The 26,856-nt window shown below is 44.0% G+C and overlaps 1 protein-coding gene across 1 annotated transcript; it reads right to left on the reverse strand.

The window, feature by feature from the left end:
* Window positions 1–20,941: 20,941 nt before the first annotated feature.
* On the reverse strand, window positions 20,942–21,916 carry LOC132324290 (2-oxoglutarate receptor 1-like). Its single transcript, XM_059840381.1, has one exon. It carries the CDS (start codon window positions 21,914–21,916, stop codon window positions 20,942–20,944), a length of 975 nt encoding a protein of 324 aa, XP_059696364.1.
* Between the last annotated feature and the right edge of the window lie 4,940 nt (window positions 21,917–26,856).

A 26,856-nucleotide genomic window follows, 5' to 3' on the forward strand; every position in this document is an offset into this window, starting at 1 on the left:
GGAGTTCGGATTTCCTTGGAGCAGGTGATAAAGCAGGAAAGTTTAAAAGTCACTGTGATCGCAGTCCCTCGGCATAGCTGAGAGCGTCAGGCACGCTCTCCATTTGATCCTCTGCTCCCCAGGGAACTCACTCTGCAGACTGTGCCCTGTCTGAGACCCAGAACCTCCCCACTGAGGGTCATCAGCCTGCCCCATGTCTGGAGAGACCGGAATTGTGGCAGCATCCTTTGGCAGGCTGTCAATTTTTAGTGTCACAGGCTGCCTAAATATTGTGGTCCACATCCCTCGCAGTGAACTCAGGAGTGTCACTGGCTTTGTCTCCCTTGCCTTTGCAAGCATTGTCATCCACTGGCTGAAACAGTTCTTTAAATAATGACTGTGCTGTGACACCTCATGCTTTTTTAGCTGTGAAGTGTGAGACTGCAGCAGTGTGAAACTCACCCTCTCCAAGAAACATGACTAATAAGTTTTCACTTTCCTTTGCTATCACTTGCATTGGCTGTGATTAATTTCCCAACCTGAACAGGGGCAAACGCACTGAATACCACATGGTGTAGAAATCAGGGGGTGTTGGGATGTCCTTCCCTGTTGTCCCTTGCTGGGAAAACCATCAGGAGAGGCTCTGTGTTATGGAGCATTGTAGCAAGCAGAGAATGAAGGCACAAAGGTGATGTGACATCTGCATAACCTGTGTATGCCAATTTAATTGAGAGATGTAATGGCCATTTTTACTCATGGGCAATTTTATATTAAATATGCACAACTAGCATAAGTGCTACTAATGGAGAAGCCTTTTTGGTGATGGGTTACTGCTTTTTGAAGAAGTGGTACTGCAATCAGCTGAGACTAATGTACTTTGGCTAAACGACACCTTTAAAACGTGCCTAATTGTCAGTTTTTATGCTGGGTACAAACTGTAAAAAATTCACAAAGGAAAACGCCTACAAACCTTTGTTACAACTTCATACAAGAGAAGGCAGGGAGGTGGCTCGTGGGCTGAGCAGTGGAGGGATGCAAGAGCGTTTGAAAACCAGCAGCCATCAGGAGGTTTGGTCAAAGGCAAGTGAGGCAGGTGGGTACTTGGGTAACACATATGCAAGCTATGGACTCAGAAAGGTACCTTTGGAAATGTAGCTCTGGTAAAGTATTGCTGAAAGATGTTTCTGTGCTGTTTTACATTAAGATAAGAGGAAACTGCAGTACGGTCCCAGCTGTGCAGTAGCTGCCAGGGACACAGTACACACCAGGGTATGTGGCTCCTGCTCACCATTGGGGTGAGGAGGAAAGGTTGACCTGAGGGGATCCCAGATGAGACTTCAGCACAAGAGGATGGCTGAGTGTGCAGAGCCACCACGATGCTGTGCAGAAACCCCCTGCATGCCCTGAGGCTGGCACTGCCTGCAGTGACAAGCTTCCTGCTGTGCTGCTGCCTGGCAGGACAGGAGGATGAGGGAGGTAAAGGCCCCTTCGGAGAGACATGCAGGGATGATGGAGTGCTTTTCCTCTGACCAAGCCCTGAGCATCTGCAGCTGACCCTGAACACTCCCAGGACGGGGACTGGAGGTCCACAGAGCCCTGGGAGCATCCTGGGAGTGCCCGGGCACCAGCCTGACTGCTGTTGGTGGGACTTGTGTCACCATGAGAATGTGCTGGTGAGGGAAGGGGGAGTAAAAGACATCTGAACAGGAGCTGAAGGGACAGAGAGCTGACTGAGGGTTTGTAAAGCAATCAAGCACCAACTCAACTTGCCCTGCTACCGGCTCCATGTCCTAAACCTGACCTGGCCTGACACCGTGTGCAGGCTGTTCCCATTTCTGTGCGTGCCTGCCTGCTTGTCAGGCAGCTCGGTGCTCTCTCACATCCCACCCCATGCCCCCAGTGAGGCTCTGGCCTCTCCCACAAACAGTCAAGGGTGACCAGACCACATCTTTCAAACCTGGATTAAAATTTTCTTCTTGACAAAGAAGGAGAGGCACTTTTTCTGTCTTTTCATTTTATACTTGCCATTTCAGGGGGACACCCAGTTGCTCAATTCCTCCCTGAAGTGAATCTGGAGGATATGGAGAATTGCATTCTCCATTTTCAGCAGGAGTCTCAAGGCAGTTTGCCTATTTTTTCCTTTTTTTCCCCATTTATATATGATAATCACATTGGGACCTCACAGTTACTGCAGACTTAATGACACTGAGATATGAAATGTTGTCTCTGATGGTTGTCAGGCAGGAAATCCTTAAAAACAGGCCTACTCATTTAAAGCTATATCCATGGCTATAAGCTGCGGTAGGCAAACTGTGGAAAATATACACTGTAGGAATGTTTATGAGCAGAGCTGTGGTTTGATCATGCTGCTGCCACTTTTTCAAATTTATATTTCACTACTGCAAATTCTTACTATAAATTCTGGCTGCAGTAATCTGTATTCTTATTAACAACTTGGTTTAAGAAAAGAGGGATGTGTGGGAGGTAAAGGATTAAAAAACAGTATATGCATGCCTCAGATACCTCTTCTTAGCAAAAGCTTGCTTAAATGCAAAAACGACAACAAGCCTTTATATCCTGGGCAGGAGGGGGCTGAGCAGAAGCTGGAAAAGGAAAAGTCACATGGAGCCAGCGGGTGAAGGGCTGAGACATCAGGTGAAGCTGTTTGCAGTGAGCTGGAAAGGATTTAGGGAACAGTCTATGCTTTTGATAAACAGGCACGTCGTCACAGAGGAAGATGATATGCCAGAAGAAAACTGGCTTACAAGGTATCTTCAAAGGACACATGTGGGCTGCTTGGTGAGGGGATGCTGTTGCCTGTGGTGAGGTGACTGCAGGTCCCTGCTGCCTGATCCCCTGCTTATCCCAGCAATATGCTGCTGCTGGCTCCTGCCATGCTCTTGGGGTCTCATCCACAGCTTAATGCTGAGGGGCCAAACCCTAAAACTTTCCTTCATTTAATGTGACTGAAGTGAACTTTCAAGTATCATGGTGTACTTTTTATACCATGACTTTTCCTCCCAAGTTCTTCTAGTGCTTCACCTGACAGAGATTTTTTTTTTAATTATTTTTTCCAAAGTGAGCCAAACAAAAGTGACACCTCACCAACTTTTAATTTGAGCTCAAATGTAGGTCTCCTCAAATTTGAAGGAATACTAGGAACTCTCATCTGGGCAAATGTTACTAAGAGAGCCCTGATAGAAATAAAGTGCATTAAATTGTTTCCAAAGGCAAATTTTTTTACCACAAATGCCAGAAACGCAGCTCTAGCTGTATCGACATTACACACGGAGGCTGGGATCTGGCCCAGCAGAGCTCTCAGCCTGTAATTGCTGTATCCAAATTAACAGATAGCCAGACCCCGTGTCTCAGCTGGGAAGCAGCTACTAACAGCCAAGAGGCACTAAAGCACTTAGACTGTCTCTGAGCCGTGCCTAATTGTGCAAAAGCTCTTCTCCTGGCCACCCGCACCGAGTTTAAATGAACACGTTTTTGTTGTTGCTGTGCTGAAACAGAAGATGAGTATTTACACTGACAGGTGGAAGGAGGAACTTCACACCAGAACAGGGACAGCTTCTCAAGCTCCTCAGCTTTCTGTGGTAGCCATCCAGACATTGATTCCAGGCTTTCTCCATGCGATATCAGAGATGTTAGCATAAATCACCCTTAACATCTGGCTTTGTAGTGCAATGGGCCAAAAATGGTCACAGCCAGACACAGAGGAGAGACAGTTTAAGAGGCATTTCCTCACCTCCTCTTATTAAAGGTGGGAATCAATCTGCCTAAGCTGGGATAGAGTCTGGCAGCCTTGCAACTGCAGATTAAAACTGAACAGCAGAATTTTCTTCCCACCTCCCCCCGGCCATTCACTTTTTCCCCTGGCTTGGGAGAGGCAGCTGCTGCTGAGGCAAGATGTCCGAGCCACTCACAAATCGGCTTTGGGATTGCCTGCACTCTGGTGCACCAGGCTGAAGGAGAACCCAAACCAAAAGAACAGCTGCCAAAGGGACTGCTTAGATCAGGTGTCATGCCCTTTGTTGGGATCCAGGAGTCCCTCCAACCAGGACCATCTTCAATTTAATGGAGATCTCATGACAAATGCATGGCCCAGCAGTCACCTCTGCCAGAGGAGGAAGCTGCTTTAGGCTTTCAGGTTAAGCAGTGTCCAGCTTCAAAAGGATGTGTAGAGAGTGTCCTCCTCCCCAGAACACCATGGGGCCAAGGGGGTGGGTCACATCCTGGCCACTGACATTTTTAAAACTGAGACAGCCCAGCTTCCCATCACCTCCTCTTGGGAAAGTCAAAACTTCCAGTCATAACTTCCAATGGGACCGTCCATCCTATCTGTCATCCAAAAAAGGTGGCTCTGCTGCATTAGATGCCTTTGCTTAAAAATGCATGGGATAACCAAACCAAAAGAGGTTTTTTCCCTAGTATTTCCTCTTACTGCATCAGCCTCTGGATATCTTTAGAGCAGCCCAACCCTTCCTCCACTGGAAATGGAGGTGCCTGGGCATCACATATGACCCTCCAGGCCTGTGTGCAAGGTGTGCTATCTCCACCTTTGGGTTACATTCCCAATAGCCACCCAACATCTCCACCTAAGTTTTGCCATTGATCCATGTCACTGCTTTTATTGTGTGGACAGAAGGCAGGTTTTTCTTGTCAAGTATACTCTGAACTGGGGAAACAGGAGGATTTCAAGCCGTGTGTTGAGGGAATGGCACAGCCTGGAAATGGAGTGTTGGTCACATAGACAGCAGAGAGATTAAAGAAGAGTTTGGGCTCAGTGGTGTGCCATATAGATGTATGGTATATCATATGGAAGTGGTAACTTCATAGCACTGTCCTGCTAGGATAGAGGAATAAATGGTAGCTTTGCGCCAGAAGTAAGGACTTCTGTTTAAATGAAAGCTTTATCTTTTGATATTTCTCCAGTTCTTTGTGAAATTACATTGTTCTTTAGTATCTGCCTTCTTACAAAACGCATACAGTCTTATGCCAAGACTGATCACAAAAGAATAATTATTTCAGTCCCAGAAAGAGGCTTTTGAATTCCCCATCATCCCCCAGGGGTTGAGACATTAATGTCTCCTCAGCAGGCAGGTCCTTACTGCCATGTTTGATGGGGAGCAGCAGCCTTGTTGCTCCTACTTCAAGTTTTCCCAATATGCTGTAAACCTGAGCAATCCAGTTCTTGCTGTGCTTTTCAGGTAGACTCCCTGGCAAGAACACTCATGGGGAGGGGGAAAAGGTAATTTGGGTTAAAGGACTTAAATAATCTGTGAGCCAATCTGCTGACATGAGTGGGAGTGGAATGAGTTCAGCACTTGAGAAAGCAGCCACCACCTTGCAGGCTCTGGAAGAACAGTTCCTCTGCAAAACAGTGAGTAATAATTCTGGTTATGTCACTGTCTCTCCTTGGGGAAAACTAAATTTATCCTGATACCGTTGCTCCTAAGTTTGCTTTCTGAATGCTCTTCTTCCATTTATGCTCAATTAAGCACCGATGCCTTCCCCAGAATTACCCATGGAAACCTAAAAGATCAGTCACTCCAGTTGCTCTGCTAGTGGCTTCATTAGGTCCTGCTTACTGATGCTACTCAGCCCTCCTAGTACCCTGCTGCTTTTGTCCTTCCACTTCTGCTGGAGCTGGACAGAGAGAAAAGAGGAGAGAAACCGTTCAGAATCTGTGTATTCACAGGGCACATCAGACTGCTTTTGTTGGTGCTCTCAGAAAGCATGTCTGTCTCCTGAGGTATGATTCATGGCTGGCTGTTTGCTTAGCAAGTTATCGCTTTGCTGGCTAAGTGTACTCAGGAACAAACAGGTTTTGGAATGAGCTGAGGTTTGTTTGCTTGGAGTACGGCATTATCGTTGGAGGCCAACCGTGCACTCACCTTGCTCCAGCACAAAGGAAGATGTATTCACCCCTCTACCTTTTTGTGGCCCTAATTTGGGGAGAGGGATCTTGGGAAGAAGCAGTGATGTACCTGAGTGACCACTGTATGTCGTAACACCCCACACTGCTTCCTCCATCAAGCAAAAGGAGCAAACACGATTAAGAAAAAGCATCTTGCTGCTGGAGCTGCTTATGGCTGTGTTAAAAGCTGCAAGGGTAAGCTGAGCACTTCAGGTCCTAAAATAGGATGGGGATAAGGATGACTGCAGTCCTGTGAAAACCCCTGCCACTTGGGCATTGTTGCAAAGGATGTGGAGGGCAGGGTGGCTTCTAGACTGGGGAGTGCCTTCTGCTAGCCTCCCCTTTTGCTTCAGAGAAGAGAAAGCATGTGCAGAATGGAGCCCGCTATTAGGGTCTCATGCTTGTCTTCCAAGGCTGCTCCACCTCTCCCATACCCCCTTTGGCAGCTGGAGACTGCTGGGCAGGAACTTGTACAAGGCCAGCAACTTACACCTCAGAGCACACAGTGACCACAAAGCAGGCTGCCTCTGCTTGCTCCAACACTTCAAATCCTGCCTTAAGGCTGAGAGTAGGATCAGACCTCACAAATGCCAGCTGGAGAGACTCGAGAGGACTGCAAAGCACTGAAGGACAGTCACCATCCTGGCTGCTGTATGGGGAGGTGTTTGCATATGCTGGGAAAGAGAGGGGTTTGTTGTTCCTGCTGTAGATGCGCATGGTGTGCACCCTACAAGAAGGACTCTGTGGTGTGGCTTACATCTCCTACCATTCATGCTTTGGCAGCACTGGCCTTGTCCATAGTCAGTGTTTTCCTCCCCCTGTGCCTCACACACACACAGTCCCAGCATCATGGTGCATGTGGACCCACACTGTGTGTCTCATGGGGCGAACCCCAGCAGCTCAGACTTTGAACAGGGAATTCTTCCATAGCTGAAAACCAAAAAGTCCCTAAGTGAGGGCAGAAAACCAACAAGAGGTGACAATGTTGGAAAGCTGGAGGAAAAGGGTGCTGCTATTAGATGCCTGCTGAGACAAGGGTCGAGATGTCTGGCCGAATCTGTGCTTGTGTTTCCCATCACAGTAGTGGCACCAGTGTACATGGCTGTCCAGGCAGCTCCTTGGATTTACCACCATATTATTTATTCTTGTAAGCTTTTTCCTCACTCTGCTGGGGAGCAGAGCTGGGTGCACACTGAAGCAAGTGTAGCTTGGTTTGTAGGAGTCCTGTGTGCTGCAGGGATCACAGTACAAAAAACAGACCCAACTTTTGCTGTTGATTTTGGTCCTCCAGAAATTTTAAAGGCAAGAAGGGACTGTGTGTTACACACCATAAAAGTGTATCAAGAGACTGCTGCATCAGGCCTGTAACTCCTTGTTAAGCTATGACATGGCCTTTAAAAAGGCATCCAGCCTTGATTTAAACACCTTGAGTACTGGGGAATCGAGCGTGTCTGTGCATCTCATTTTGAATCTCAATTAATACAGTTTCTGCTCCCTGCCCAGAGGCTGTGCTTGATATGCATTTGTTCTTTGGATTAAAGAATTTTCTATTGGCACCGATTTCATCATGAAGATACACCTAAAGTCAGACTAGCCCAGAGCAGCCCCTTCTTTGTTAAACCAGACAGATTGAACATCAGGGGTTTCTCAGTACATTTGCTCCTGTAACTGTGTTTTGAAACCTGCCTTTAGCATCCATTTGAAGTGTGGGCATCCATAGTGGATACCACTGGCTGGTACCAATCCCAGCAATGCTGCTTGCAGGATTGAAACTGCCTCCTTGTGTACAGCAGAAAGGCCCATTCTTTGCCTGGGGATTGTATGAACTCATTAACATCCCTCTCTGCAGGCAGACAGGCCAATTTCATGGCCCTTCACTGCTTTTTGAAGCTGATGGGGGAAACTTTAGCCCGTTCCCTGCTCCTGTGTCTGTCTGGTCCTCTCTGTCTATGCTCTATCAGCTTATCAGGTTTGGCTTTTTTGGAACTCCTGGCTGAGCTGCTTCATTTGACTCCAACAGCAGGAAACTACACAAATTGAGGTTCTTTCTGAGGTAGTTTTCTGCACTTATGTGAGGGAAGATGGCCCACAGGGGATCTGTCCCTCCCTGGCACAAGGCAAGCATCAGGAACAAAGGGCTGGGAGTGGGGAGAGGGCAGAGGGGAGGCAGAAGTTGATGTGTGCCCTATTGGTGCCTGTGCACTGGCCAAGGCTGTCCTTGTGAGGGATGACTAGGTCTTAAATGATATGTGTTATTACCATGACCTGGTCCTGAAGGTAGGTCTTTCCTAATGGTGCTTGTGAAACAGCTGTGTGAACACTTTCTAGAAAAAAGAAGGGCCTGATCTTTTGGTTAAAAAACCCTTTTAAATGGGTTGTCCATCCTGATTTTGTAAATGCATGGTGCCTCATGCTTACTATGGGGTGAACAGTTCCATCACCATGTCCAGATGACAAAAAATAGTGACAGCACATCACACTCACAAACCACTGCCGTTAGGTATTTCTGCAAAGATGTTTGGAAAAATGAACCTGTCCCCACTTATAGACACATGAAGAAATTAAAATGACTTTTTTAGTGGCTCAGCTACTGAGAACAGAGTCCAGCTGACACTGTGGAAGAACCTATCTTTCACCAGCTCATTTTTCAACCTATAAGCTGCAGAAACCTGCAGTGAGATGTTTTTAATCAGCCAGGATTTTATATTGAGCCAGGTAAAATCTTGGGCAGCTGCAGCAAAACCAGCTCCTTTCCTAGCTTATAAATGCTGAGAAACTTGTCAGGTACCCTCTTGTGAGAGAGGATAATGTGGTGGATGCTTTGTCATCATCAGCTATTCAGAAAGCATTGCACCTGGATCCTGTCTCTAAGCCCTCAGCGCCTTAGATAAGACAGTGATATAAAAGATGAGTGTGTGTTTTTGTGTGCATAAAAGCCTGGTGTTCAGGGCTTTAAATCTGCCTCCTTGTGAAGAATTTCTTGAGAACCATATGTCAGCTTATTATTCTTCGCTTCAACACTGGATACTTGGTGGCTGACTACTTCCACCTATTTGTTCCAGAATTATGGCAGCTTTATTTGGGTGATAATAGGAGCACTGTGCTGTTTTATGAGACTGTAATCCAATTCTCATGTGGATGAACACTCTTCAAGGCCATGCAGTTTATCCCGATGAGTCAAGGAACTGAATTACTGACCAAAAAAGTAGTGGCATTCCTTCTCATGTTATGCTCCAATTCTCCACAGGCTAAATAAATATTCAAAATATCTGTGATGTGAGAAGAAACATGATAAGGAGTTGATGGGAATGACAGTGAGGAGCAGAATGGCAGAAGGAGTTGGATAGGGGGATATTTTATTGTTTGCCTATTAGTATGGCAGTATTTTATTGATAATATTCCTCATCTTTCAGACAGGGACTGCACCTACACCTGAAATTCTCTGGCTCTGGGTTAGTCACAAACTATACAATTTCCACAGGCCCAAAGAGCTGAAGGTTATTCACAACTGCCAGAGCCCAATCTGTAGGTGAACATACCACAGGATTAAAATGCTCCAGCTCTTGCACTGTGCAGGCTCAGGCTGCTTACACACACAGCTTTTTTTCCTCTGCTCTGCTTTGTTGCACTGCTTGCTTCTGAAAGGGGCTTAAACCAATTTTTAAATTTAAATAATAGGGTTCTAATATAGATGTGCAGGTGTAGGAATAAGCATTATGTAGCAAATAAACACCTACCTGGTGGGTGCTTGCAGTCCTCAATAAGGCTGAGGTGCACAGGGTGCAGCTCAGGACTAGGATCAGGGTTTTTAATTATAGTGATGTTTATTACTTGACAAAAAGTGATCCCAGCTAACAAGCTAGGAGTGAAACCAGGCTTTTATTGTGGACCCATGAATTCACTGAGTCTCCCAGTCTGTAATGTATGCTACAGAGTACAAGAAATACACTGCTGAGAACTGTTATGGTCCCAGTCTTGCTCTGAGGCTGTGTGCAGCTCTGCTGGGAAGGTTTGTGTTCCAATAGGAGCTGGCTGGGATTAGGTCTGTAAATGGCAGTTTACCTGAAGCATTGCACAGATGGCATTTGTATCCATTCCACAGCATTGGTGGAGGATGTTTTCTGCTTTTCTGCAAGCCATTGGTGTAGGCTGTCTCTCTGACACTTGTCATCTCTGCACAGACCTGGGTGAAGATACTCCCTCTAGGCTTGGTGGGGGTCCTGGGAACCAGAGGTCTGCTGATTGCTTCTCAGCCCCAGCTTCTGGAGTCAAGTGAATTTGGAGCTTTTTGGAGGGTTGCCCTCCAGCCACTATAGGGACAGCACTCATGTTTCAGCCTAAAGATTCAGGTCAGAGGGGAGAAAGTCTGTAACTCTCATCAGAGATGCCAAACACTTCAAAAAGAACCTGCAGTGAACTATTTTGGGAGTTTGCAGAGCACTCAAATATTAATTAAAAGTACAATTAATTAAAAAATACCAGCTAAACATTACCACTTCTAGTACACTTAGATATTAATCCCTGGTTTGAGCATGCAGTCTTGGTTCTGGTGTAATGTTTTCTTTGGACAACTTAAAAGTTGAGCCTTACTAAGTCCCAACATGTCTTAGGTCCTTTTGAGGCTGATAAAAAATAAGCATGCAATAAAAGTAGTCAATTTAATCATTATTTAATATTGTATCTCAAAGTTGTCAATCTGATAAGCGTCACTGGCCATGGTACTGCAGTGTTGTGCTGGAGGGAGGCTGCTTGCCCAGGTGCTGGACCTGCTGTTGACTTTATTTTCTGCTGGTGGCTCATTAGTACCTTTCAGAACAGCAGTAGTCTCACAAATGCTCTAAAACTAGGAATGCTTTAGAGGAATTTTTTTTTTTATAAAATTAAGTAATTAGTCCAGGAGCTAATTAAACATAGCATTTGGTTTTCTATGGTAGCACACGAATCATAAATTTGAGGGCAGGATTAATTTATCTCTTGGTGACAAATCTATGTAACTCACATGCCATGTTGGGGGCAGACGCAGATACTTATTCAAATAAGTACTGGGTAGAAGATATGTGCATTAATTATCCTATGACAGCTGCAGCCACATCCAACAAAACATTTATCTGCCTAGAATAAGGTAAATAAACTGTCTTGCTCTGAGGGATGCTTTTGGCATGGTGCTTCCCACACATCTGAGAAGCACATCTGATAACCAGTGCTGCTGGTGACTGCAAAGCACATGGAGGAACAAGCCCTGGTGAAGCTACTTAAATGGATGAGCAAGGATGCTGGCATTAACTGGGAACTACCCTGTGCTGGTATTCTTCACTGCTCTGGTCCTTCTTCCACTGACCTTGTCAACAGGTCAGTAGTTAAATAGTAGTCTCACTGGTGAGGCAAGAGCTGGCAGTGGTGGTCCCAGTCAGCTCCAGTGCCATTAGTCTGTGTCAGATAACCCTCTGCCGCATAAGTGAGGGTGACAGCGGTGTGGCAATATTTATAGGCATGCATGCTTTGTGACAAATGACCAGTGCCTTGGAAATGAAAGCTGAATAATAAAAAAATCTTCATCCTAAAAGAAAAATAAAATGGATCACACAGGTATGCAAGCAAGATGAAGGCAAATCTGAAAATAAAGGGCTCTGGGGAAAAAGAAGAGGTTTCCAGTACATGAATTTTGCAGGGAAGGGAGAGATGATGAAGCTGGTAGGGAGATGACCGGTGACTGTCACAGCACCTAGCCATGACAGGATGGCATTTCAGACCCAGGCCCCCTGCACAGACTGACATAGACTGTTTGCAAGAGATACTCAGGCTGAAACGCCCCTGGTCTCACCAAAGTGAGATCAAGGTCTGGGCTTTTCCGTGTGTTTTGAGGGTGCTGTATGTATACAGGTCACCTGAATGTATAGTACATTGGGAGAGGTTGCCCAGAGAACCTGTGGATGCTCCATCTCTGGAAATGTTCACAAAGTGAAAGTGTGGGCCTTTGAGCAATCCAATCTAGTGAAAGGGGATGACCTTTGAAAGTCTCTTCTAACCCAATCACTCCATGATTCCCCAGTGTTGTCCATGCACAGATATGTAAATGGACACCCAGGTGCCTGGATAAGAGATTCCATAGGTGCTTTGTGCCAGCTGGCTTAGGAGGAAACAAGACCCTTAGGGCATGCCTGCCTCCTTCCACTGACTGGAGGTAGGTCCCACTGGATGACCTCAGAGTGTGAGTCAGAGCTGGGGATAGATAAGGAGAGGGTCCTTCCTCCCTCAGCCATCAAGGGTACCTGGCTTTCTCCTATTGCTGATGGAGAGATGTAACATTTTGGCCACTGATTTTCCATCCTCTGAGCTGCTGACACATTTTAGGTCCTGTGGAAACTCCTTTTTGAGAGGTTCTGTTGATGGAGAGACACAGTGAAAGCTTCAAGACACAAGAAATAAGCCACATACACCCCTCTATAGCTCTGTCCTCTCCGTTCACCTCACCATGTTTGGTTAAGCTATTATAGAAACAATTATCATTGTGTTCATGGAGGATATTTTTGTGCTCTATCCTTTGATGCAGGCATTGCTTGGGTACAGCTGAAAAATTTTCAGCTGTGTCAGTTTTTAACTATACATGTAGCTTAGAGATTACCAAGAATTAGGAATGAGCATTAATGCTTGTCAGAGCAGGAGCAGGTTCCACAGGTGGTGAAGATATCTCTCCAGCAGCTGTCATCATGCAGGCTGCCACTCACTTTAATCTCCCTGCCACCCATATTTCTCAGGCACTTGGCAGCCCTTCAATTTCAGCACTGAAAATTATGTGCTTCAGAACTTTCATGAAGAAATTTAATAGTTTGGTTACATTACAGGGAGGAATCTACCATAAACTGTATTTCTGGATTTCCTTAATATTTTTTTAAATTACCTATTTAGTGTGTCAGTCAAAGTGTGTCCCATCTCAAAGCTATGGCAATTTAAAAGTGTCTAATGAGAAATCCTTTTTGGACAAGCTACTCTAAGGGCCATTCAGAAAAGTTCTCCAGTGAATTCAAAAAGTTTGGAGGGATACAGAGCAGTGACACTTCAAATATGCACCAACAGGACTTGGGCATAACAACCCTGTGAACAGCTTCACTCTGTGTGTGTACCTGCACCTGTATTGACACACAGGAGTCTTTCTTTTCTTTCTTTGTGATGTCCCTCTGTCTGTTTATTAATTTTTTAATAACTTTTCATACAATTTTCAAATCTTGTAAGGTCTTTTTATATTTTTTTCTCCAGCATTTTTCCTTTTATAACTCAGCAGGCTCTTTTTCTTCAGCTGTAGAAAGGGCTCCAGTCATTCCAATCAATTCTGTTCTTGCTCTTCCTTGGTGTCCAAAGCCAAATCCTGGCACAGTCCCCTGCCTTGGCCTGACCTTACTTTCCCATGCAGCAGAGTCCTATCAGCACCTGGCTTGCACAAGAAAATCAAGCCTTTAAATCAACCCTTGTGGATGTGAGCAGGGGGGTAGTGGGATGCTCCCTGCACACTGGGGATGGTGGCAGAGTACCCCAACTCTCATGCACCACATATTTGAGTCAAGTCTTGTCCTTTAAAGTTTTTACATTTATTTTTATTTCTTCATGGTTCTATGTGTTCAATTATAAATTCTCTCAAATATAGAATACATATTGAGGGCAAATATAGTATGTTCTTTATTATTTTCTGTGTAACTGTAGCCTCTCACTTAGCCAGACACTTAAATATAATCCAGACTTCTTAAGCTAGGTTACCTGAAGATGATGATCCAGAGAATATTTTAAAAATTCAATGTAGGGGCCTGCACAAATACCTCTAAAAATTATCACAATGTCAAAACCTACACCTTTTCTTTTTGCCAAACTTTTCATAAGAAATAACAACCAACCTACAGATGAGTCCCAGTGGACTATTATCATTGTGCCAAAGCCTCGACATTGAAATCAGAAGCAGGGACATCATTGACTCCCTGTGCAGGCACTTCTAAGGCACAGTTCATCTGACCCACCTGGTGGGGGATAATTGGTCCCTCCAGGCTCTCAATTCTGCCAGCTGACTATAAAAACACTCTAGACAGCTGTCTCAGAGCTGGGCCTTTATGTTATCTGGAGCTGGTTGAGGACATTTTAACCAGAACGACTACTGAAAAAAAAAACCAAATTTAAAATCAAACAAAAGAGATAAAAGACAGACATTTTTTCTTCCCCAGAGGAGAAAAAATCAGATCCCTTATAGTACATAGGTCAAAAATAGTCACTTTAAGAGAGCAGTGCAGCTGTATGTAATGTAAATTACATATTTAAGCAGGTCAGATGAGAATGTTCTTTTTGTTCTACATATATGAATAAGCCTGAACTGCTGGGATGGTAAGACACACTCAGTTTTGCAGTGGAGAAATAATGATAATTAGTTTCAATAATCTTGAAATACCAATATATAAAGAGCAAAATTTACATCAAAATTTACACAAGCAAATACCCCAGACTTGAATAGCCTACCCTTGAACACATATCCAAATCCGTTTTACTACACAACATTATAATTTATCACACAGTAAAATACAGCTTTTTTCCATGGGAAAAAAAGAAGAGCCAAATAGCTTTAGGTGCTATTGATATTAGGTATATATAAAGAGCAGACTTAAAGAATGGTCTTCAAATTAGCAGTGAAATCTTACTAATTTGTATACAGCAGAAAATTATACCTGAAAATCACAAAATGTTTTCAAACTGCTTTGGAGATTTTGTGCTATTGCTGCAATTACTTTTGTAGCAGTTGCTTTTTGTCCTGAAAAAGGATTTCTGTCCAGCTGACTTCTGTCCTCAGTGTCACACTACCTTTATTCTACAAGAGAGAAAAGTGACAAGTAAAATGCACATTCGTATCCAGAGGAAGAGTCTCAGGCACAGCCTAGTGCTGTTGCTTTAAAAGAGTTGTATTTTTGCATCAGGCACTGCTTCCCCTTGCATTTGTATCTGCATATGTGTGTTTATGTGTCTCTAAATGCACAAATGATAAGTAGCTACATCGTTTACATGTTTATGGCTGGAGCCCTTGATTGAATTTTCATAATGCCAGGAGGGCCCATTCGGGATTCAGGTCCTGCTGTGCAAATACTCGCTAAGACATCTGCCCCAAAGAGCTTGTAACTCTAAGAGGATAAAATGTGGCAGGAGAAATAATTAGGGGGAGATGCAGTGACTCTCTGTGGTTACATGGGAGGGTCATTCAGCTACAGGATCAGAACAAGTCTTTGTGCTTGTCTGGCACTGGTTTATTGGTGAATCAGCAGCACCATTCTGGATTTTTATCCTGGGCTCACAGCCAAACTGTCCCTCCCTCTTGTGCTCAAACCACAGCATCAGGATGCTCCCAGCCATAGCTGAGCTGCAAAGCAATATCAGCCCCTTCCAAAGAAGACCCCCAATGGCATAAATCAGCCCTGGTTTTCCACATGCACATTTCAGTTCCTGTAAGGAAAATATTTTGCTGTTGTTGGGCTTCTTTTTGAGGTAGGAGTGAGAAAGAAAACCTTTCCCTGCCACAGGCTTGTTTCTCCATAACACATAAAAGGAAGGACAGTTAAGAGGAAGCCCTCAAACCTCTATGTCTTTCCCAAAGGGGACATTACCAGGACCCACCAAGGAGCATGGAGTTCTGACATGTCTCTACATGCCACCCCACCTAGCTCTACATGTCCACCTTCCACAGTTCTCCCAAAATATTCCCAAATGTTTTCCACAGCCTTCCCAAAACACCAGCATCTCTGTGCCTAAAGTCCAGGCTCCAGTCTCCAACATGCAGCCTGGGCAGGGAAGGACAGATGTTGTCTTTGAATCTGGATCAAGGTGACATGAAAAGCAAGGCACAGGATCATTTCTGGACCCCCACTCCTCTCTGGGGCCAAGGTACCAGGGCCATTCTGAAAATCAAACACCTGCATTTGTTCCGGACAAGGAGATTTGGTTTGCACGGTGATTCTTGCAAAAATTTTGTTCTTCTATGTGTGCATTAGTTGTCAGCCCTGCTGCCTTGGGGATGAGCCAGAACATAGCTGCTGATGCACTCAGTTCAGCCCCTCTGTGGGTAATGGAGGAGAATCATGATGGTACAAGTGCAGCCATTTGGCCAGTTTCTCCCATGTTTTCCTGTCTCTGGTGAGAAACTGCCCAGCTGATCAGAAGAGTGAGCAAAACAGACTGCTTTCTTAGGGCCTGCTCAAGTCACTTCTGAAGATAAGTAGGAGCAAAACCTTCTGTTGTGGTTGTGATATGCAGCAATGAGAATAAATACTGCAAATTGGTGGGATTGTCCAGTCTACCTCCCCGGCAGAATTATGTAAAATTCAGAAATCCCTCACATGCTCATTTTCTGCTACTATATAAAACCATGGTTTTTTACAGTCTCAAGAAGTGGGCCCATGGGAAGCTCAAGAGTTTCAACAGGGCCAAGTACAAGATGCTACACCTGGGTTGATGCAGCCTCCATTACCAACACAGGCCAGGAGATTAGGATATTGAGAGCAGCCCTGTTGAGAAAGATTCGGGGTACTGGTTACTAAGAGGCTAGACATGACCTGGCAATGTAAGCTAGCAGTCCAGAAACCCAAATATATCATGGGCATATATCTCTCGTCCTGCTAGCCACCAAAAACTGTGGCTAGCAGGACGAGAGAGGTGATTCTCCCCCTCTACTCCACCCCATGAGAGCCCACCTGGAGTGCTGAATGCACCTCTGGGGCTCCCAGCACAAGAAGGTTGTCGACCTGGGAGGTGTCCCTGCTCATGGCAGGATGGGCTAGATGGCCTCTAAAGGTCCCTTTCAACACAAATTCTTCTAATATTTTATTTTGGTGTTGTCACCATCCCTGTCAGCCTGGCCCAACATATCACAGGAATTTGGGAAGGCTTTAGACAAGAGTTTCAAAATGTCAACATAATTTGTGGCTAATGCCTGAATGCCTGTGCCAATGCCTGTGGCCAATTTGTGCTAATGCCTGTGGCTAATGTTCTCAACCAAGTGCATGTGCTTTCTTTAGGTAAGTCATCCCTGCCTCTGTCCCTCAGGGTTTGCATATGCAAACCCCTGAGCAGCCACGGAGGTTGATGTTTGGGTAGGTAGTTTTATAAAGTGGAAATCCGCTGATGGATCTGTGGGGAAATTCTAGGTGCTTATTTGCATCAGATTTGTACATGTAGAACAAGAAAGGTTACTGGCAGTCATAGTTTTTCAATACAGTGCTTATATAATGGCATGTTTAATTGAGGTTCAGGTTTACTCCTCGGGATTGGACACAGATGATAAATTGGCATAAGCTTCTTGTCCTCCACCTCTGATGCAGAACCGAAGAGAATTTTGTATGTCCTTCCTTGTACGGTTACACTTCTAAAGTGTAACCACCTGACTTGGTCTTGTGGGTTGGTCTACAAAGTCTTTGTGTGCAGGGCCTTCCCTCCCCACAGCTGTGCTGGGCAGGGGGACCCATATGTCCTGCTTTTGTGGGGTCTGCAGAGGTATCCCAGAGCATAGGCTGCCAGAGAAATATGAAAACTATGTTAAAGAAGTGAAAGGAAAGTGTGTGTGTGTATCATATTCACTCAGAGAAGATGAGAGTATCATCAAAGTTGACATGGGTTTTCCTCCCCTCCCCATTTCATTGTCCCTTCTGTCCTCACACACATACACAAGTCATTGGAAAGTACAGGGCATTTCATTAGGTAGGCTTGGACTATCTGTTGGGCTCTTTAAGAATTCTTAAATGGACATTTCTGTCTCCTCAGAGGTAGGGATCAAATGAAGTTTGTGCAACTTACAAAACTAGCCTTGTTCTCATATTCAGTGGCACTGTTGGGAGGTCCTGGAGACCCATGTTGCTATCAGGGTATGCCAAAAATCTGAGTGTCAAGATATGGAAGCAATCTGCCACTGTCATGCTGAAGGCAGCACCTGGGTTTCTCTTTGAAATGGTTTCTCCCTTGTTTATGTAAAAGGATTCACAAAGTTGTGGATGCCCCATCCCTGGAAAATATTCTTGGCATCTTCCATTGATAAAAAGAGTACATAGCCTGGATGTATGAACAAATGAGTGTGCTGAGTAATTGGTCCAGATAACATCAAGTAGAGCTGAATAGGGGCTAATACAGACCTTCATTTAAAATTGAAAGCAAAACCTACCAACATATTGTTGCAAAACCAGAGACAGTTCCTTTTCTATCTCAAAGACCAAAAGAACCAGACTACATGCTGTAGATATTAAGGTAGGACCTGATTTGAGTTAATAAAACCTAAGTTTTGTAGATATGCAGTAGATGCTTAAAAGATAATGTATAAGCTCGATTTTACTTAAAAAAAAAAACAACCAAAAACTTGGTGGATTTTTTGATAGAATAACTTGAAATGAAAAAACAGCTAAAATGCCTTGTTCATCGTTGCCTTCTCATGGTGTATCTGCTGTGTCTGGTGTCTCAGGAACAAGTGGTTGAGAGCAGCCCTGCAAGTGTAGTGGAGAAGGAGGAGCTGCTCCTGGAAGACTGTCACAATCAATGCAGCATGTGTTATGGGAGGCATCTTCTTTACATCTTTTGGATGGTTGCATCATGCAACATCTCTAATGGCTAGCTCCCTTCTTCACCACAAGACCTCATCCACAATTCCAGTTTGCCCTGGACAGTGGTCTCAGGGGAAATCATGCTGTGCTGTGCAGAAGTTTTGGAGGTCACCCTGATGAGTAGCTAAGGATGGATTAAAATACAATAGCCTATTTTGGGAGCAAAATGGCTTCCTCCTCTGATTTCTGACAATATTTTCTTCACAGGCCATCTTCTGCCCCAGCCCAGAGAAATGCTGTTGTTCCTTTCCCCATCTTGCTCCTTCCTATGTCAATGATGGTTTCTTATCTCCTCTCACTCCCTCAGCAAGCCTGCTGCTTTCTGTTTGCTCTTCTTCCCAAGCTGGCTGTGGGATAGGCAGGAAACAGGTTCCCTATGCCACAGGGGAGTCACAGGCTGTTTTCCAGGCACTCAGGCATGTGCTTAAGGGGGGTGGTGCTCTAGTGGTCTTGGTCTGGTGGTCACTTGGAGAGCAGTCCATGCAAAAAGGGGTTGGATAAGGAGAAGGGTAGCATGAGAAGCTTGAGGCAGCACGTGTTCCCATTGATTAATGGATATTTTGGGGTAGAGAACAAAAGTAATGAAATATGAAATAAGGCTGTTATAAAAATGTGTTTTAGGATTCACTCTGTGTTCATACTTTTGGGCTCCGAATATTATGTTGCTAATATTTTTGTATTGCCATTGGCCAGGATACTTCAGCTGGTACTGGGACCTCTCTGGATATATCTTCAAGTATTGGACTCACGCCTTTCTATAAGCCTGTTTCCCCCCCGCCTCCCGAGACAGCCCATATTGCCTGCAATATATGCTATCACTTAAAGCTGTTCCTTCCTTGGTGTGACCAATAAGAGCTTCACTGAATAATGTAATGGGCAAAAAGTATTTTGATTTCCTGTGAACTGTGGAAAAGGACTTGGAGGTGGTGGTGAATGAAAAACAAGCCAGCAGTGCATGCTCACAGCCAGCCATATCCTGGGCTGCATCAAAAGAATTGTGGCCAGTGGGGGATTCTGCCCCTCTGCTCCACTCTCATGAGACCTGGAGTGCTGTGTCCAGGTATGGAGCCCCAAAACTGGATAGAGTCCAGAGGCAGGCCATGAAGATAATCAGAGTGCTGGAACACTTCTCGTATGAGGAAAGAATGAGAAAGTTGGGATTGTTCAGCCTGTAGTAGAAAAAGTTCAAGACGACCTGATTGCAGCCTTTCAATGCTTAAAGGGGGCTCATAGGAAAAATTGGGAGATACTTTTAATAGGGACTTTACTGATAAGAAAAGGAGTCATGGTTTAAAACTATAATAAGGCCATTTCAGACTAGGTATAAGGAAGAAATTTTTTACAAGGATGGTATAACACCATCACAAGTTGCCCAGAGAGGTGGTGGATGTCCCACCCCTGAAAACTTTCAAGATCAGGCTGATCAGTTGAAGATGTCCCTGCTCATTGCAGGGGGACTGACTTTGTGGCCTTTAAAGGTCCCTTCCAAGGAAAGGGATTGCATAGGGATGCTCTATGATTCCACAGATCAAAGAGCATCCCTCACACAGATCATAGAGCATCCCTTTCCTCTTACAAGGAAAATCCTTGTAAGAGTGATCTTGTATTGCCCCACCATCACTCTTCAGGCAATCACTAAAGGCACTGAGCAGAGTCTTACTGTGTAAGCTGCACTTTTAGCAGCCTCTGGAGAGTGATCCATCCCAGTCAGTACTAGAGCTGTGCTTCAGCTCTTTAAAAGCAGGCACGAACAATTGAGTCTGTGTCTGATCTACTTACCTTTTGAGGTCAGTGGAGAGAAACAGGCACTTCTAGGTCACGATTCACCTTGTCCAAATGCAGACATCAAAAATAATTCAGTGAATCACATTCTAAAACTGCTGATTTCTTTCCATTATAATGGAAAATTATAAAATGAAGACAAGGTGATTAGCTATGTGCATATGCCTACCCTGTCAATGTCTCCAGGGAGGTGAGATGAACCTCTTAAAGGCCTAAGACAGGTTTTGATCTCCAGAGGGTCTTACCTCTCTCCATGGCTTAGGAAAAAAGTCAGATAGGTCTGTAGCTCAGACTACACTTATATTTTAAGTTAATAAAATTAATTTAGGATTACTCCCATCCTGAATCTGTATCTGCCACTAATAGACTAGTATTTTTTTCCAGAATGGGCCATTCTCCAAAAGAGCTACCACGGATTCAGGAAGCAACCACAGAAACATTTCTGAGAAGTTTCACACTTTATTCATCTAAAACTTTTTATTTTTAATCATAAATTTTCTCCTTTCATGATCAGTTGGTAACCCAGAACAGATTAACTCTTCTTTGGCACTGGCTGGGTTAACCTGAGTACTCTAACAGCAGGGAGGTTGTGCCTGGCTGCTTGAGGGCAGGTTTCAATAGTTCCTTCATAAATGTTAAATTGCATCAATGTCTTCTACTTCAAACACTTGTTTATCCAAAACTTGAAGAGCGAGAGCATCGCCTGCTGAAAATTATCTCCTGACACAACATAGAGCAGCAAATTTCCAAAAGTATTCAATGCTGATAAAGGTTTAGTTATAGTGAACATTAAAAGGATTGTTTTCTTCAAGTGGCAGCTAACTGGCTGTACTTGGAGCTCCAAATGAATCCCCTTAAAGACATGGTAGGGGAGGAAGCACACATAGAAGACCAGCAAGAGGAGAACAGTGAGCCTGCGAGCCTTTTGTTTGTAGCTAGCCTGCGTGTGAAGCCCAGTGGCCAAGATGCAAAAGATGAGCACGTAGCACAGAGTCACCGTCAGCAAGGGCACGAGGAAGGCAAACACGATCAGTCCCCAGTTGTACCAGCGACTTGTGACGAAGTCCTCAGCAGTAATCAGGTCTGGGCAGATGGTCTTGTTCTGACTTGCTCTTGGGGCAATCAGGATGGCCGAGGGGCTGAGGGCCAGCAGGGAAATCATCCAAACAGCTGCGCAAGTCACCACTGCCCATCTCCGCTTCCGAAGAAAAAGGGATTTCATTGGGCGCACAACTACCAAAAAGCGGAAGATGCTGAAGCAGCTAAGGAAGATAATACCACTGTACATGTTGAAGTAGAAACAAAACTGAATAAACTTGCACATGAAGTCTCCAAAAATCCAGTCATTTCCATTAACATGGTAGTGTATAAAGAAAGGAAGTGTGACTACATACAATAGGTCAGTGACAGCCAGGTTTAACATAATGATGGTGCTGCTTTTCCAGGGCCTCATCTTAACACAGTAAACAAAAATTGTTGCAATGTTTCCTGGGAAGCACACCAGGAAGATTAGGCTGTAAAGGGTGGAGAGATACAATTTCACTGGTAAGAAATCTTCATCCTTGCAGCTTGTCAATTGGTCTGCAGAGCAGGGCTGGGCAGTAAAATTGCCGGTGCATTCAGATGCCATGCTTTCTGAAGTCTCCTTAAGACAAAAATCAGATGTTTACTTTTAATTGGTTTGTTGGAACAAATATTGTCGGTTAAACCTTTTGTTGCTGGAGAAAATGTATGTTTGAGAAGGCACAGTAGTGAAAGGAAAGGAGGATGTGCTAATGTACCCAGTCTGACCTAGATAACACCATTGAAATGTTTAATTTCACCCTTTCCTCTCTTTTACATTTAATTTTTTCTTTGTTTAGCCCCCTTCATTGAAGAAGACAATTACTGCTTCTCTGCAAATCTTCAGGAGTAGGAAGCACACATTTAGAGAGCTAGAAGGAGTTTGGTCTTAGATTTTGCAAGTGAACCAGTCTTAACCTTTCAGAAAGTAGAACCATATCCATATATTATCTTCACTAATCTGATCTAATCAGTGTTTTGTGCTCATGGAGCAGAGATGTCATTTTGCCTCCATGAAAGCCAAATGATGTTAGGTTTAGTTACAGATCTCAGGACCTGATGCTCCTATAACCTGACAGATTGTTCCCTGAACATCATTTTATTCTCTTGGAGTCATAAGAGTATAAAACTAGTATAAACGTTTTGAGTTTGGTTTTTTTTGAGGGTTGTTTTTTGGGGGAGAGGTGTTATTTTGTTTTGGTTTGTTTTTTTAAAATCAAGTTCCAGAGCGGCATAAAATTGATTTAACTTTTTAAAGACTGTTTCTCAAAGGCAGAGGAAAAATGGAAAGCACAGAGGGAAGGCTTGCTTCCCATGCTATGCCAGTTGGAACCAGGTAGACTTGTCTCTGAAGTGATTTTTTGTCTGACATAGCCAACTTGGATCTCTCAACAGGGAGTTAAAAACATAACATTTCTTGGTAGTGTTTTAACCTGAAAAAATGAAAGTCATCTAACTTCAGGTATCAGAAAGTTAAATGCTTAAATTGGAGCCAGTCCTCCTAAGCCCCGCTTAATCATCAAAGGAAAGAAGTAAGTTTCTCCAAGACATTATGTATCTACCCACAGCTGAGGTTTCTAAGATAAATTATTTACTCTTTTGACATACCTATTTCTTTCCACTGACACAAAAGGTAGCCCAAGGTGACTGGTTCAGCCTTCAATATCTCAAGTGAGGCAAGAGCTGTGCCTCTGTGTGTCTTCAGCACTTCAGCTGAGTACCGCTCTTCCGGATTAGAACCAATTCCATGTATGAAAATATTCTAAAGAAAGTTCATAAAGTGCTAGATAGGGTACTATCAAGCCTAGATCCTCTCTCTTGTCCCAGAAACAGTATCTTTAAACTTAACCAGTTCTACATTAAATATCCAGGGTGAAATCAACACATTAGAAAAAAACAAACCAAACCAAAAACCTCCAAAAACCACTAAACCTGGAAAAAAAGACAGAATTGTACCTTAATCAGTCTTGGAAAATGCGATTCAGTTCACAGCATTTAACATATTACCTTAATAACTCTTCCTTATCCCAATAACTGGTAAAACATGGCCAATTTGCTCTGACAAACACACTCATTAAAGCTGGGACACAACGGGCATTATTTGGTGGTAACAAATCAGCAAGATTATTATCTCTTCATCAGATTAAGAGATTATTAATCTCTTTGCTACTCAGAAGCACTTCAGAGTGAAATCTGAACAGTTTCCCCACAATTTAGATAAAATGCTAATGCTTTTTAACATGAGTATTAGATCTGGTATAGAAGCTTTGCAGTAAAAGGTGCACTAGGGAAAGGCTGTCAAGCTTGTTTTAAACCAATCCAGATTTACAACTACAAAAGCTAGGGGTGTGCATGTTTTCTCTCTTTTCTGCTGCTCAGTGATACCACTGTCACCCACATTTATGCCTCTCCAGTATATTTCATATCATGTTAGACAAATTTACAAGAATATTTGATTTATCCCCAGTCTGGCTTTCTTGTACAGCTGATCGGTTCTTCACCACAATCTTGAACCCTCCAAATTGAAAATGGAGAAATACTGCTTACCTGAAAACCTGCAATTCTGCTTCTCCCTCTGATATTGCTTTGAGTAAAGAGCTCAAATGAAATGTATTTATGTCTTCCTTGCAGTGAAGCAGTTTTAGTATGGCTTTGCAGCCATATACATTCACTCCCTGTCTGACTGAGGCTCCATGTGGCTGTGAATTAGGAAACTGGTAGAAAACCTCAGTTACTGGCTCAAGTGTCAGCTCTTAGAACTGGGTGGCTGGAGGACTCTTCTTTTGCCCTCTGTCATTCATGCTGTCCTGCCTTCAGTGGGCAAATCAGGCTTTGCAGGCAGCAGCTCTGTGTGCTGAGGCAGACCTGTAGTATTCAAATAGCTGCAAATCACATTTAAATTAGCATGTATGTGTGAGTGCATGTGCTTAGAAAAGATGAAATTAAATTTATTCTCCATTTCCTGTGAAGTGAAACCTGATCACCAAAGTGAATAAGGCATGTTGTCATTTCAAGGTCAGGTGAAAAGTGTTATGACACACTGTCTTCGTTAAAATCAAATTTCTAACAGAGTAAAAATTTCATCTGATGAAATAAATGAATGTTTCTTTTGGCATGATGTGCTTTTCAGAAACTGTGGCATCCTTTCTGCTTATTTTTGGTGAGTAAAATATCTACAGTGTGTCAGCTGGTTATTACTGGAGTAGCTGAAATTGCAAACTTGTTTTATTTTGAGCTTTTGCTTTTGGGCTTCATAATTCACAAGATCTGCAATTTTCTGTGCTTCTCGAGCCAAAAGACTGTTCTTGAATAAAAATCTCATTATTATCCTTAGCTCGAGGAACAAGATCAAAAGAGATTATTAGTATTTAAAAACAGTCGTTGCATCTTGAATTTTGAGACTGCAGTCTTCAGCCCTTGGGCTGGTAACCTGGTCCATGCACAGAAGGTGCAGCTGCCCAGTGTGGCCAGCAGCCTTTCTGTCTTGGTACATTTGATGGGTCTTTTCTCACTGATGAGTTTATGATGCAGTACTAAATGAGCAAGCTTTTGTGCCTGAACGTTATGTATGTATGTACATATAGGAGCATTTTTCAGAAGAGTGTCTTGGCTCTCCTGTACTGGGCAGGATTTGGGAGCTGGCTATCTGTTTTGTTAATCATACTGCAGGGAAGAGAGGTAATGGGGACAATGAGGACTGGGGCAACAGTAATGTCTGACAACTAGATCATTATCTATCTGTTACCATTAGGGAAAGGGCACCCTCTCTGCTCTCATCTAACCAAGCTTTTCTCTAGGTCAATGCCCAGAGCACTTCTAAAAAATGTCCAAAGTTTTTCAATAATTGTAAAATACACTGTCATGTACCAGCTCAAGGATCAGCAACTGTTTAAATAGCTATTACCCTGTTCCTAGGCGCTGCATGTGTCATTAGAAACCATTTGTATGAGGCTGTAGTGTTACAAGCACAGAGGGAGCTAATTATAGTTAGGGATCATTTAATGCATTCACTACTTAATCCATTATACCCCTGAGCAATGGGGAACCTGTGCAGCAGTGACTGGTTTTTATTCTTCCTTGGCACTGGCAGTGCCTGAGGTAAAACAGAAATGGGCTTTCCTGGTGCTGTGACCCAGACCTGCGAGGGATTTGGTGCACTGGGGTCTCAAGCAGGCAGTAAGGTCACCTCTGCATTTCTAACTCTGGACAGAAGAGAAGGAAATAAAACACAAGTTTTCAGACCAGTCTTGGGAGATGGTGACTAATAGAAAGTCATCTCATACAGAGCTGCTCTGCATGGAGATGGAGATATGCTTCTTAGCTTGCCCAAATTTTGTCCCATCATCAGCTGGAGAGACCTTGTGGCTACTGCACCCCTGCATCCTCCCTGTATCTTTAACCAGGGTTACAGCAGCTCCTCGTTGCACAGAGGCCTTGAGACATTGGCTTCTATCTCAGCCATGCAACTGGCCCCAGGACTCATGTCAGGCACTAGGGAAATTGAGAATAAACTCAAGGACCCCAGGGTGAAATGGCTTATCTGGCCTCATGTGGGATCTATATGGATAAGGAAGGATTCTACGGTGTGACTTTCAACTCCTCAGTTTGTTGACCTTTTCTCTTTACCAGCCATTTCTCCCTTCATGTCCATGGACCTCTTGAGTCTGCCCACTGGCAGACCATTGTGATCCTTCACAAAAACAAGGGGCTTTTTCTACTTTAAGGCTGTCCTCACCCTTTTCCCCTCTACGAGCATTGGAGGAAAATCAAAATACCCTGTAGTTCCACAGTCAGCTTAAGTGACTCTAATTGCATGCTGCAGTCAAAAGAGCTGGCAGCACCACCTTCCTCCTGTCACCCTAAACCACACGTTTTCAGCAGCCCCAGTGCTTGTGCAGTCATGGGATGTGTTGAATAAGTGAGCTGACTGAGGCCAAACCAGTTTTCTTGTGTTGGCTTTATGCTTATGGTTGTGACAGGTGATGGCTCTTTCTGTGTGAGTGTGGGCTCCAGGGCTTCTGGTGAGCAGCAGTGGGGACTGGCTGGGGGCAAGAGGACAGCAGCAGAGGTAGATTGGCTGGAGCTTGCACTGAAGCTGTGCATGGGCTCCTGGTGTGAAGTTGTGTTTCACTCACTGTCCCCAGCAATCATTGCTGAAGCTGGTCTCCAGCAACGCTTCCAAAGGGACAGAACCCACTTTGTGTTTCACCCACTGCCTTTCAGGTAGGCTGGATTAATTAGTCAGAGGGGCTGACATTTTCCCTGACATAATAAAATTCTGTGGAGCTCATGTGAATGTATTAATGTTGCTCTGTATAGAAAGGAAACTGGAATGAGTTGGTGGCAGGATTATTAATTAAATGTTTCCTCTTGAAACTTTGTAGTATAGGTAAAGCCAGTTATCAGAGAGTGCATATCACAAATAGGATCATCTTTTCATACTGTATTCTTCCTTCTGTGATGGCAGGGTGAACAGGATGCACAGGATGACTGATGGGTTTGCCCTCC

Source organism: Haemorhous mexicanus, chromosome 2 (assembly GCF_027477595.1).
Source record: "Haemorhous mexicanus isolate bHaeMex1 chromosome 2, bHaeMex1.pri, whole genome shotgun sequence".
NCBI classification, from domain to species: domain Eukaryota; kingdom Metazoa; phylum Chordata; class Aves; order Passeriformes; family Fringillidae; genus Haemorhous; species Haemorhous mexicanus.

Bases quoted from the DNA above. Each gene is read 5' to 3' on its own strand.
- LOC132324290 (XM_059840381.1), bottom strand. From the start codon at position 21,916: ATGGCATCTGAATGCACCGGCAATTTTACTGCCCAGCCCTGCTCTGCA.